Source organism: Aphanomyces invadans (assembly GCF_000520115.1).
Source record: "Aphanomyces invadans strain NJM9701 unplaced genomic scaffold supercont1.3, whole genome shotgun sequence".
NCBI classification, from domain to species: domain Eukaryota; phylum Oomycota; class Saprolegniomycetes; order Saprolegniales; family Verrucalvaceae; genus Aphanomyces; species Aphanomyces invadans.
In genome coordinates this window covers 2,485,335-2,498,236 of record NW_008580148.1, presented here as the reverse complement: position 1 = coordinate 2,498,236, position 12,902 = coordinate 2,485,335, and the positions used below count along the sequence as shown (strand labels likewise).

General features: G+C 58.1%; 5 protein-coding genes across 7 annotated transcripts; 3 read left to right on the top strand and 2 right to left on the bottom strand.

Moving 5' to 3' along the window:
- Window positions 1-401: 401 nt before the first annotated feature.
- On the bottom strand, window positions 402-1,806 carry H310_02410. 2 transcript variants are annotated; one of them, XM_008865908.1, is made up of 7 exons: window positions 1,515-1,806; window positions 1,394-1,468; window positions 1,276-1,341; window positions 1,145-1,225; window positions 1,032-1,097; window positions 735-955; window positions 402-686 (listed from the first exon to the last, which is right to left on the bottom strand). In XM_008865908.1, the coding sequence occupies exons 1-7, from the start codon at window positions 1,769-1,771 to the stop codon at window positions 439-441; spliced, it is 1,014 nt and encodes a 337-aa protein (XP_008864130.1). In that variant the 5' UTR covers window positions 1,772-1,806; the 3' UTR covers window positions 402-438. The 2 variants fall into 2 exon arrangements, with proteins under 2 accessions (XP_008864130.1, XP_008864131.1); XM_008865909.1 differs by having other exon boundaries at window positions 1,276-1,468.
- Window positions 1,807-3,253: 1,447 nt separating this feature from the next.
- On the bottom strand, window positions 3,254-4,855 carry H310_02409 (hypothetical protein). The gene is made up of 7 exons (XM_008865907.1): window positions 4,388-4,855; window positions 4,282-4,341; window positions 4,172-4,237; window positions 4,048-4,116; window positions 3,931-3,996; window positions 3,658-3,878; window positions 3,254-3,610 (listed from the first exon to the last, which is right to left on the bottom strand). Exons 1-7 carry the CDS (start codon window positions 4,621-4,623, stop codon window positions 3,357-3,359), a joined length of 972 nt encoding a protein of 323 aa, XP_008864129.1. The 5' UTR covers window positions 4,624-4,855; the 3' UTR covers window positions 3,254-3,356.
- A 1,085-nt stretch (window positions 4,856-5,940) lies between these two features.
- Window positions 5,941-7,131, top strand: H310_02408 (hypothetical protein; the record flags this gene model as incomplete). The annotated part of the gene is made up of 7 exons (XM_008865906.1): window positions 5,941-6,185; window positions 6,231-6,290; window positions 6,334-6,399; window positions 6,450-6,515; window positions 6,575-6,646; window positions 6,704-6,930; window positions 6,983-7,131. 7 exons carry the CDS (start codon window positions 5,941-5,943, stop codon window positions 7,129-7,131), a joined length of 885 nt encoding a protein of 294 aa, XP_008864128.1.
- Window positions 7,132-8,125: 994 nt separating this feature from the next.
- Window positions 8,126-8,895, top strand: H310_02407 (hypothetical protein). The gene has a single exon (XM_008865905.1). It carries the CDS (start codon window positions 8,165-8,167, stop codon window positions 8,495-8,497), a length of 333 nt encoding a protein of 110 aa, XP_008864127.1. The 5' UTR covers window positions 8,126-8,164; the 3' UTR covers window positions 8,498-8,895.
- A 457-nt stretch (window positions 8,896-9,352) lies between these two features.
- H310_02406 lies at window positions 9,353-12,096 on the top strand. Of its 2 annotated transcripts, XM_008865904.1 has the most exons (3): window positions 9,353-9,481; window positions 9,532-10,518; window positions 10,577-12,096. In XM_008865904.1, exons 2-3 carry the CDS (start codon window positions 10,086-10,088, stop codon window positions 11,929-11,931), a joined length of 1,788 nt encoding a protein of 595 aa, XP_008864126.1. In that variant the 5' UTR covers window positions 9,353-9,481; window positions 9,532-10,085; the 3' UTR covers window positions 11,932-12,096. The 2 variants fall into 2 exon arrangements, with proteins under 2 accessions (XP_008864126.1, XP_008864125.1); XM_008865903.1 differs by having other exon boundaries at window positions 9,532-12,096.
- Window positions 12,097-12,902: the final 806 nt, after the last annotated feature.

Below are 12,902 nucleotides of genomic sequence, written 5' to 3'. Positions count from 1 at the left end.
CGTCATGGACTGCGGTGCTGCGTGCCCTCGACTGGCCCGAGCCACGTTTGAGATCCGTCTTGGTTGCCGTCAGCAAAACACCCGTGGCTCTTGACTGCCACTTGACAACTTCCATCGTATTATGATGGAGCGGCAGTCGAACTCATCGACTAGGGGGGGGGAAGGGATGGCGTCCACGTCCAAAGTGAGGTCACGCTCAACATTCTGTTGCCACAGGCGCGAGTCGCACGCCTGCGCCGTCCACCGCCGGTCTGCACGGTGCGCAACAGCTCTCGTCAACGTGGCGAGAAAGCCTTTCGACGGCGCTCTCGTGGGATGCACTCGAGAGTGGTTTTGATCAACAGGGCGTCTCCTTGAGACGGCTTCGAACGAGAACACGTGGCACAGCTCACGCCATGACGAGAGGTGTGCTGGTGGAAGTGCAAAACAACTCTGAAGTTACTCGGTTTGGTAAAATCGCGGGGACAGCGAGCGACGGTATTGCATTGGGTGTGCGTCGTCCGCGGTAGAACTTGTGCACGTATCACGATTTGTTTCGAGGGAATGGACGTGCGTCATTTGCCGCTCCATGAGTTTGACTCCCACAAAGGACGCCAAGAACATGACTGCCAGACCAATGACGACATTGAGAACAAGCGTCATAACAGAAAACCCCGACGAGAACGATGACGATGGAGTCGCGGGCCCTAGCATCCTGTCAGATCCATCGCATCGCCAAGTATGGGCAACCCAACCTCTTGTGCTGTTTTCTTTCGAGTGAACGATGCACACCACCGCATTCACATTGTTCGTGACGACCCGCGAGGTGACGGACGTCGAGTTCGAGCACCACACGGGTACTCTGGCCATGGCATCCCGCGACATATTCAAGAACAGTTGAAATCCTGGTCGAGTGAGTTGGGTCCATGTTGCAGCGTCCACATGAAATCGCGCGATATCGTTGTCGGTCAGGTCCCTACAATATCGTGCACGACAAGGCATGAGGCGTCTCGATGCGATGGAAGGAGGTTCTGTGGGGCTGGAGGCCGTACAAAACTGCCAGTGACTGTGGAAACGATGGTCGATCGATGGCGGTCATGTTGTTTCCGGTGAGAATCCTAAAAGCGGTCATGGGTGAGTCGCCCGTTGTGTGGTCGGCACGCACAAGGTCGCGAGCGCGGGCAGCCGAGTCCAATTGAACGTCGTGGTTTGCTGCATGCGATCGATGGCATTGTTGCTCAAATCCCTTCGGCGGTGGACGTGACGAAAAAGTTGAGGAGATGCCAAACCACGTACAGGTAGTTGATTGACGGCGGCAGACTAACTAATCCCGACGCCGTGATCGAGTTGTTGCGGAGCTTTCTAGCTCGCAAAGCGTCAATAGTACATGCATCGTGAAGAGCGAGCCACATACAACGACATGACTTTTGCTGCGGCGTGCGGCGCCACGTGGATGTTGATGGATCGGATGCGGTTCAACGAAAGGTCTCTACGACATCCGTTATAGAAAGGCACACACACGGCAGGAGGTCTACATGATGTGCGGCATTGCTGGGATTCCCTCAATGGACGAGATGTTCTGGTCGGACAAACGAAGGCTGGCCGGGTCGTCTTGGTGGACGACTGAAATGGCACCGGTGGCAGAGTTGCGCAAGCACACTGCCGAGCTGTTGGGGGTAGTGTACTGTGGACATACTGCGAGCAGAACATTGCTCGAGTTGGCCTTGCTGAACTGAGCCATCACGGCCTCGAGAGTCGTCAACCCGATGGCGACGACTTGGACGACTTGCATCGCCAATTCCAAATGGCCGAGTTGCCGGTTGTCACGTCAGATCTTTGCCGAAATGGGTTTTACGACCCATTCTCGCTTTCGATTGGTTCAAGTTTGATTGGCATGGATAAAACGCATCGGGTAAATGTCGTGCACGAACTTGCGAATGCGACACCTCGACCACCGACCAAGCAACCTCGCTTGCGCCTTCACCGCACGTGATGGCCGTGTTCAAGCTGCACGGCTTGCGCATGGACTCCACGTGCGACTGTGCATCCTGCGAATGAGACAGGCCATAGTTATGGTATCTTTCTCGTGGCGCGATACAGGACGACTGTACTCCCTATAATCGAGAACTCCCGCGACGCCCGTCGAATGTGAGCGCAAGACCTTGGCACCTGTCGTTCCCGAAAGGACAGAACGTTTGATATACCCGTTCAGCTTTCTAGGATATTGGGATGTGCCTCCCTGGTGTTGCAGCGAGTCGGGAGGACTCTGGCGAGAGAGGTTCCAAAAGCAGTGTCGAATCGTGGCCACGATTCATTGACTTAAGTGTGGAATGGACCGGCTGGTGGACTCACCCATCAGGTTCTTTGGGAGAAAACCCTAGAAAGCCAAAAAAAAGGTTGCCCGTCGCACGGGTGGGCCTCGAGAACGCTGTCTCGACTCATCCTGGTGGTTGCGGCGCCGATGGGGCGGCCAGGACGTTGGGCATCTTTCGAATTTTTCCATTGTCTGACCAGTCCCGGCACATGCAAGGCGACCCGAGCAGAATGAACTCTCGTCTTTATGGAACCCGCGACGCTGTGATGCTGCAGGGAGGTCAGCATCATGGACGATCTAGACGCTCGACGCTAGGACTTCAAGGTGCCAAAAATCACGCCTTCTGTGATGTTGCCTGGCGTGCTTGGCGTGGGCATGGTGGCTTTGCCTCATCGACCAAGTCAAGTTGATCTGGTGTCGGACGAATTGCACAGTGCCGATGCATGGAGACGAAACAAGTGCGGCATCATGCTCGCCAACATCGGGATCGACACGGACAGAGGGCCATGACGCCAGAGCACGACAGGAGCAACTTGTTACACTGGAGGAGACTGTACTTCGTGGGATGCTCTATGATAACTAAAGCTCGAGCTGACGACAGTGTCGAGTTCATCGCGCTCGTCCTGTCGTGGCGGCCTGCACAACCACGCTTGGGCAAAAAACACTGCCGTCACGAGGGCAAACACGCCCAGGAACACTGTCAGGACGACATGCATTGCCGACGTCGCCTTGTCGCCTGGCGTAACCTCTGCCTGAGCGGCAACTACACGAGAGATCGCCACCGCTAGCACGCAAGTTCATGAGCGCAGCACCATCGTTGACAGGCAGAGAACGCCACTGTCGTCGGGTCTTGATCTGGGTGGCGGCCATGCACGGATTGGTTGATTTCGAACGAATCACGATCATCACTGGCATTCCTCTGGGCCATGCCCATGGGGAAGTTACGCAAAGCACAAATGTGTGAAGTGAAGGCAATGGTGATGAGTTTATTTAAAGGGGCAAGGACTCAACGTGAACCAAAGAAAGGCATGAAATGATTCGGGACCGCACTCCTTTCGCGCCATCAGTTGGTTCGGGGCGGATGGGTAGGGGTCGCGGGCTGCGGGGCGGCGACGGGGGTTAGCGATTGTCGGTACTGAATTGGTAGGTGGTCGTATGCCTCGCACGCCGAGCTCGTCAACGTCTCGCGGCCCCTCATTGCCAAGTCGTCGTCGTCGTCGTTGGCCCTCCTGCTGCGGTGCCAGTGCAGCGCGGCATACCCGAGAATGAGCGCCCCCGAGAGGAGGAGCGACAATATAGTTAGCCGACGAAGGGCCACTACACAAAACGTCACCATGGACTCCCGACATCGCGCAAGTCCATACCAAACATGTCGTTTTGCATGTCGCGGCGATCCCCGTCAAACACACAGACGAGCCCCGTGACGCTTGGCCCGAGGCGACGAAGCTCCCCAATGTCCCGGCAATTGGAAGCGAGCACTCGCGCCATCTGCGGTTCCAGTGCGTACGTGACGGTGGCCGACGACAGCTGTGTGTACGTGGCGACGCTCAGGTCAACCGCGTACAACAAGTTCTTGGAGAGGTCGCTACAGCCCCCACCCTTGTGAAATCGCACAAGTTGTCACGGTTTGAACGTACAGGGTGTGAAGGGACGGCGGGAAGATGGGCTTGTTGATGCGCGCGAGGAGGTTCGAGCTCACGTTGCTATCGGAGCCCAGGGTAAACCAGGGAACGACGTCGTCGCTCTGGACGTACATGGACGCGAGCTTGGGTAGAATCGCCCAATTGACGCTGAACTCGGTGATGGCGTTGCGGCTGACGTCCCTGGATTCATGAGAGAGGTGAGTTGTCCGTGTCATAGCGCATCTCTCGACCATACAAGGTCTCGACTGTCGCGGGTAGCATGACCGACGTGAGCGATGCGATTTGGCTGTCCGATAAGTTGCTACGTGCGCCATGAGACGTCAGAAGCGGCCGCGTGCGACGTACATGGTCTCGAGCACCGAGTCGCCAAGTGACACGTAGCCCAGGTTGTTGGACGACAAGTCGCTAAAGACAAAACGTCACAACGAATCGATCGAGTTGCCCGACGTACATGGACGTGACGTCCCGCGGCGCGGCCGACACCCCCGTGATGTTTTGGTTGCTCAAGTCGAGGTGCGTTCCATTCGCCACGATCAGGTGGACCGTGCCGTTGGGCGATTGCAGGCACGCCACGGACGACGGCCGGACGTTGACCGGGATTGTCGTTGTGGGAGAGCATGACACGAGCGTGAACGTCATGCCGGCGGCAGTCGCGGCGGCCATCGCAACGACGACAAGGAAGCGCATTCGTCGTCGTTGCGTTGCTGCGCAATGTGGTTTGTGATGGTATGTTTACTCGAGGCCGGCCATTTGATTGGGCACGGCACCGTGCCAGCCATTTGAACTCGACGATGTAGGTGCGTCGGACGGAAAGTTCCGGAGACTTCGCCGTGGTTCATGGCGCATGCGACTGGTCCAACAAGTCTGGCGGGTTCGTGTCGGCAACGTCCAGCTGCATGCAACCTCATCGTGCGGCATGGACACGTGGACGGAGACGTGAAAAGTTTCGACGCACATGTCCCATGCGACATTGGGTTCCGAATCAAGGTGCACTTGCCACATCAGGATGAGGGAAGGGGGCGCTCATGGAGACGGCTAGCACTGGTTGCCTCGACCATGCTACGTTCGTTGCATTGGAGAAACTCCAATGCCGCTGCTACTTGCCAGGATAGTGCGAGGTGTGATGACGTGCAGTTGTCCATAGCGGCAGCAACCGCGGGACACGTCACTGTCCCAGCGACATGGCGCACGGTCTGCTCTACAGGTCGGTGTCGCTGATCTTGGCGTGGTGGAGGAATAGGTGAGAGAGGACTAACGTATTTCCGTGGTGGCGCCGTTGAGCTCACATCGAGTGCATCCACTGGCTGATCTCGGATCAAATCCAGTTTCACTTGGGACAAGGCCATTTCTCATGACCACGGCAAAGATGTCCTCCACTACAGACGTCGCAATTGGGGCGCGGTGCTTATTACGGTGTCGTGCGATATTTTTTTTTGAAAATGCAGCAGTTGGCCAAGCAGTGCGAGCCCACGGCGCACACATGGCTTGATGGCGTACGTGAACACAGTCATGAGAGCAGATTTTTGTGTGCGTGTGTCCAACTACTGTAGGCGTTAGATGATTCCCCACGTGGCGTCACGAGCGCAAGCTCGAGTCGTGGGACGAAGCGAGTGCATTTGTGTCCTGTGATAAATACCAGGAATGGTTCACCCATGTAGTCTGTTCAACGCTGGGGCTCTGGGTCACTTTGGCAGGGTTCGATCGCCCGAGACGCCTTATCGGGAGCAGCAAAGAAGCGACTATGTGCTCTTGACCATCAAAATCTGGTCAACAGGGTGATTTTGCTGGCGATCTTGTGCGGCGGCTACCACATGGCACTTTCCCAGACCGCCCACCAGCTCACGGAGAGTCGTCTCGTGCGGCTGCACCCTCGTGGGTCACGCCTCATATGCTCGCGATGCTCGTTTGGCCTGGGGCGTTGCCGCCGGTAGCGTGGCGGTGCGTTTATCCTCACGTGACCCAGTGACAGTTTCTTGACGGTTGCAAAAGATTGGGGCAGCGAACATGTTGCGAGCCGCGACATGGATCGCCGGCAGCGTGGCAATGGTGTCGGCCGCGACGCTTCAAGCATGTCCCGTCGATGAGACCGCGATCGATGAAGTCGTCGTGGCAGGTCGGGAGCAAGAGTTGTGCGTCACAAACAGCTTGAACGAGTCGCACAGGATCTTGCCGACCCGCGACTCTGTGTGGGACTTTTCTGGCCAACATATCCACGACGTCTTCGAACTCCCATGCACTGGCGACGTCGTGTACGTCGATTCAACGCATCCTTCACTTGATTTGGTCGTGAGCAGAGACTTGTCCGCCAACATGATCGAAGCGCTGCCTGCATCCAACGCCACGATTCGCCACCTGTACGCTTCTTCTCATGTCTCGATGGGTCGTGACGTGCTACAGGAACTTGAGCCAGAACGCCATCAAGTCGACGAGCGCCTTAGCCATGCCAGACTCGGTCGTCGTTCTGTACGCTCGTGGAACTTGCACGTCCCTGCAGGACCTAACAAGACTCCCAGGGACTTGAGCTACAACTTCTTAGCTGGATGGTCTTGGCAGACACCACACCAGTACCTCACGGCCTTGTACGTTGCTCGCTTTGACCCATCCTCGTGTGCGTGCGCCATCGACGTCATTTGTCCAGGTATTTGCGCGGGAATAATCTCCAGCAGATGGACCTCAACACGAAGACTCTACCGCCACGACTTTCCTACTTGTACGTCGATGCCATTCGAGGTTCTTGGACAGGATTTATTGCGCTCTGTTGCCACAGAGACCTCACCGACAACCCGCTCTTGGCCCTCACTATGGACAACTCGACTCTGGAGCTCGTGACCCAAGCAAAATTAACCCTGCGCCTCCCTGTTGGCAACGCCACCCGTCGCACCATCGAGTGCGCCCATGGCTCCCGTCCGACTCTCGTATACAACGCGGTTGTGTGTGTTTTCGATCGATTGGACTCGACCCTTCCTGGCTACAACGTTCCCAGGACGACAAATTGTACTTTTGTTGCTATGGCTGGGGTCGCTGTTCCTCATCTGCCCTTGAGTAGACTCGACGCCGCTGTACATGCTCCTTGCCTTATGCGGCGTTTTCTTTGCGTTGGTGGCGATCCGATTCTCCCATTGCTCGGCGTACGATGACTTGCCCCTCGCGCCGCAACGGCTAGCATCGCCGACCACGAATTCGATCGTGACGTAAATACGAGGACTCGCGCCCAGGCTTCGACAGCTATGATGAGAGCTCAATGGAATGTTCACGGCTGCACACCGACTTGGTCTGTGGCATTCTCCTGTGTATCCGTGGCGCTGGTGGTTGGGTGGGCGGAGCGCCTCCATGCATCACCCCCATACGCCAAGCCAGCCATGCGTCATCCACACGTTTAGTCAGGATGGGCCCGCTGCAACCTCTAATGTCTAGACGTGTGATTCCGCCAACCAAACATTGTGTGGCCCCTGCCGTGTTCGAAAACTGTGCATGTGCACATGCCATCGGTCAGAGAATGCGCCGAACATTGGCTCGAGATGGTGAGCGATCTATTCCAGCTGCGTCAACATCGATTTGTTTGGAATGGGGCGGGGGGGGGCTTGAAGGCGTCCCATACGTCGTCGGCATCACACCAGTGGCAGGAAGAAGGGCAATCTAGCTCCAGCACACACCCTCGTCGAAGGAGGAGGGCACAACAAGAGCTTCCTGTCGATGGTGCACGAGGCATTGCACAGCGGTCCTCGAATTTGAAACACAAAGTGCATTGTGGGCGTGTGTCTGTGTACGAACCTCCACTGTCAACAATGAACTTCAAATTGCCGTAGGTTTTACCGCGGAAGGGTCTGTGCAAAGACACGATGGGCCGTTCTCTTCTTGCCGGCAAGTCGCCGCCTTCCACATGCGCAGCCCACACGCCCCTCGGTCCAGAATACCTGGGAACGTGGATGCGAATGCACAGCCAAGCTATGGCGCCTGCTCCACAAACGTTCAAGAAGCGTCGTCACCCCCAGGCCAACTTTCCTGGATGATGGGGGCTTTCGGCGCACGACCAGATCTTGGGCTTCACCCACGGCAGGTCGGCTTTCCTAGGTCGTTTACGTCGAGACGACCCACAGGACTCCAGAACGCCAGCACATGGGGCGCTCGCTGCATAAACTAGTCGCATCCCCACGTTGAACCAAATCAAGGCAAGGAAAACCAGTGGTCATGTGGTGGGTTGGGGACAGCTCATTCTTCAATTCGCCCAATGCCTCGTTGTCCTGTCGTCGCGTTAACGCTCGTGTTGATGTGCCTGACGAGCGTGGCAGCCGGTGAAGGCGCCACGAAATACGACACGGGCGCGTTGTTTTACGTCGCGGGTGGGTTTTTCATCCTGTCCGTCGCGGCGTGCTGGTTCCACCGTCGGTGCTGGCCTGCCCCCACGCCGTCCAACTGCGACACCGACTCGAGCTCGTGCGGGAGCAATTTCGACCTCGACGACTCGCCGACCGACACGATGCGGGCGACGGTCATGACGCCTATGGAAACGAATCTATCCTCCATGGAGACACCGACGCTGCCTCCCCAATCCGTGGTTTGAGCGGCGTTGAAATGTACACAACTTCGCGGTCCTGCCGGTTGTGGCGTCAACTCCCGTGTGGAATGCATCCCCATCTCCATGGCTGACCCTTCCACTGGTGTCGCATCCCAAGCAAACGCCAAGACGAGGGGGGTGCAAACCCTTCCAAGTCAGCTCCAACTGATCTCGTCCTTGGTTCCAGCAAGAAAGCGAGAGCACCCAACTCTTTTCGCGTGATCGCATGGTTGCTATCTCAATACGAGTTCTTGGCCGCACTTGGCGCAGGGGGCCTAGAGACCGCAATAACGCCAATGGAATGCCGCATCAACTGCCTATCTTTCTAGCGTGGATGCAAGATGCCGCGGGTGGCACCTCCACGGCGCTGACGACACCAAGCAGCCACCCGGGCACTCAACAACACGGGCGAGCTGTGACACTTACGTTTGCCAGGTGGAGGGCACGTTCGATAGCCTGCGATCATGCACGGTGTCATCGCGATCGCTTGCCGATTGCTTTATCTTGTGTGCTGGACGGGCCGTAGTCCTCGCCTGTCGATCTGCTTGCTAGTCATGGAGATATTCGAGCCCCCGTTGTGAGGGTCATGAACGACCACTCACTTTGGGCATTGCACTCCTCACAGCCTAGCTCGTGCGCATGGCACTGAGGTCGCGCGACGACCCCCGCCGCCGCGGAGATTGTGCATGGTTGTACATGAGTCCACAAGGCAACAGAAGCTACCGTTGTTGGAAGAGGTCACAGCGGAGTCTTTAGCGTGGTGTGTATCGAAGCCACTCTCCATCGTGGCCCTGGCCACTCTCACATGCCACTTCGCTGGACACTTGCACGCCGACCCGGTTCAAACTGGTCCGAATTTTCAATATCAGCACTTGCACCATGCGCGTGCTGGTTGGCGCGAGCATGGGAGCGCTGGCCGTGTTGGGCCATCCTGCGTTCGTCGATATCGGCGTTGCGACTGCCAAGGCCAAGGCAATGGCGTCGAGCATGGTACGCGTGCCACGGGATCATTCGTGTCCTCAGCGTCCGATCATGTGCAGACGATCGCCGACCTCCTCGGCCAAATGAATCAAATCGAAGTCGGCGCGTTCACGTACGACGATTGGGACAACGACGGCCAAAAAACCATCAACTCGTCGCTTGTCGAAGACTACGCCAAGCACAACGTCGGCGCGTACCTCAACTTGGTGCCGAATCTCGCCGAGTGGGGCCGGCCGCTGTGGAATGCGTCGCAGTATCGCGCGCTCGTCGCGACGCTGCAAGATGCACACGTGAACCGCAGCAGCACGAGAATCCCCATTTTGTACGGATTTGACTCGACCCACGGCGCCAACTACATTGCGAACGCAACCTTGTTTCCACAGCCCATCAACACTGGCGCCACGTTCAACGTCGAGCTGGCTGGCGCCGTCGGCATGTACACTGGCCGCGACACCCTCGCCGGTGGGATGCCGTGGGTGTACAGCCCAATGCTGGAGGTCATTCGTCACAAACACTGGCCGCGCATGTACGAGAGCTACAACGAGGACATTGTCGCGGTGTCCGAGCTAGGCCGCGCCTACATCGCCGGGATGCAAAGCCAGGGCGTGGCTGCATGCTTCAAGCACTTCATCGGATATTCCGACCCGACGGACGGCAACGATCGCACGGATGTGGTGCTGTCGAAGCACCAAGTGCTCAACTATTTTGTGCCGCCATTCAAAGCTGCGATCGAAGCAGGCGTGCTGTCTGGGATGGGCACGTACGTCGGCTTGAACGGCGTCCCCATGGCGGCCAACAACGTCACGTCCAACTTGCTGCTCCGCCGAGACTTGAACTTCTCGGGACTTATGGTCACCGACTGGGGCGAGATGTATCTGCTGCACGATCCTCGCAAACTCGTCCCGTCGGAACTCGAAGCGACTGCGGTTGGAATGAACCGAACGACGTACGACATGGTGATGACTCCTCACGACATGAGCTTCATCAAGTATGGCCGCCAACTTGTCAGCACCGGTCGGTTGGCCCGAGCACGGCTCGAGCAGGCGGTGAGTCGAATTTTGACGCTCAAGTTTGTCCTCAACTTGTTTGAGAACCCGCTTCCAGGCGCCGACCTCGTCGACTTGGTTGGCGACAACGCCAGTCGCGCCGCTGCCATCGTCGTGGCGCAGGAATCCATTGTCCTTCTCAAGAACGACGATCACGTGCTGCCGTTGGGACGCCCACCGACTACAACGACCACCAACCACACAATGAGTCTATTTCTTACAGGGCCGTCGATCGACAACATTGGGCTCCAATGCGGTGGCTGGTCCCTCGCGTGGCAAGGCATCGACGGCAATGCCGCGTTTCCGCATGGCCAGTCCATCCGCCACGCCATCAACGCGACCGTGCGTGCTTGGAATTTGACCGCGGCTTCGACAGACACCATCGCTGCCAACGAGAACGGCATCCCCCGACTCGACCACGTCAACGTGACGTTCCTGCAAGCCATGGACATTTACGGCAACTTCACCTCGAACGAATCGCTCCAGGAAGCCATCGCGTTGGCCAGCACGGCCACACATACGATAGTCGCGCTGGGCGAAAGGAATTACGCCGAACAGTTTGGCAACAGCGACCCGCAGGCCCTGCCGCCTGCCTTCGTGACGTACGTCAAGGCGTTGGCTACCACCAAGACGCGCATCATCCTCGTGGTGGTTGCGGGCCGTCCGCGCATTTTAAACGGCCTGGCAGAACTTTGCCATGCTGTCCTTTGGGCAGGCTTGCCGTGCGAAGCCGGCGGCCAAGCGATTGCCGACGTCCTCTTCGGCCGCGTCAACCCTAGTGCCAAGCTCCCTTTCACGTACCCCAAGACGGATGGCCACGTCAACTTGGCGACGCCGTACTATTATCGATCCAACGATGTCGGTAGCACCGCGTGTGTCCGGGGCGGGAAAGAGTTTTCGACCGACTGCGCGACGGAATACCCGTTTGGCGCCGGGCTGAGCTACACCACGTTCGACTACACCAACATGCAAGTGACGCCGACGACGCTGACGTCGGACGCGGCGGCCGTCGTCGTCACGGCATCTGTGGTCGTGACAAATACGGGGCGGGTCGCGGGGAAGGAGGTCGTGATGCTGTTTGTGTCGCCGCCGCCGTCGCTGCACAATGAAACGGAAACGCGACTGCTGAAAAGGTTTGCCAAGATTTGGCTCGCCCCCGGCGAGTCAACGGTCGTCCGCTTTGACATCACCCCGTCGGATTGGGGTTTCTACCACAACGAGTTTGGCACGGGGCTGCGGAAAACCGCTCCGTCCGGGTCGTACGTCGTGCATTTCAAACCCACGACCAACTGCGCCGATCCGTCCACGTCGCTGTGTCAAACAGTTCGATGGGAGAACCGGTCCGGTGCCGCCGCGGCTTGGAACGCCTGGCACTGGGTCGTTGCCGTCCTGGCGTGGGTTGCGGCGCTGTAGTTGATCACGTTGGTAGAACGAAACGTATTGCTGCTCCTCGTCGTCGTACACCCGGAATAGAGCAGGCGATGCCGAGTCGACTCCCCCCCTCCTCCTCCGACCATGGTAAACCGCCGCGGGTTGCCACGACCAGCACACATCGCACCGACAGGGCACCACGGCAACACCCGCCACGCGACGTCGCTCGCGCCAAGAACACGACATCGGGCCGGCGGCGATGACGCCGGTGTACAAATGTACGAGCTAGTCCGAGGGCGTCGATTTGGAAACAGCGCTCCTGGCAGTGCCTTTGGACTGAAGGGGCGATCGCAGCTGACGCGCGAGGAGGATGGCTTCGCCGATGGGACAACCCAGGAAAGGTAGCGCACGGCGGCTGGTGCGTGCTCGATCGAAACCGCGGACGTGCCATGCACCCCGACCAGGTCTACGACGCGTCCCGCTGCAGCCCCGCTCGGAATTTGGATGCAAGTTCAACGTCACGTGGGAATCGCGCTGAACCCATACCCATGGCATGGCGCGCGTCTCTGGTCCAGCCCCTCGATGTCCCACTTGCATGACTAAACGCAGTAGTGTCGTTGGAGGCGAGTGGCTTTTGTCGACCAGTGGGGCTTGTGCCAGCAACGCGCCACACGTCCGGCGGCGCATCGTTGGAGCGGTCAAAGCTGGCAAGAGAACACGTCTCCGTTGCTGCAGTCGTGCAGCGTCCCATCGATCCGAATCGTCCGTTTGGCGTGGCCACATGGATTTGGCCTTGCCAACCCGTCGAAGTCTGACTGACGTGGAAGAGCTGCCACGACGCCAGCCAAGGTCGCCATCCCCCCACACTACTACCGAGACGCACCCAAGCGCGCCACGCATGGCAAAATCGACCGCTGTGGCTCGCATCTGGGTTCACGGTGGCACCTTTAGTCGAGCAGCAGTCCATACGTTCGCGGCATGGCCGACCGTGTGGCTTTTCGGAACTTCTTGAT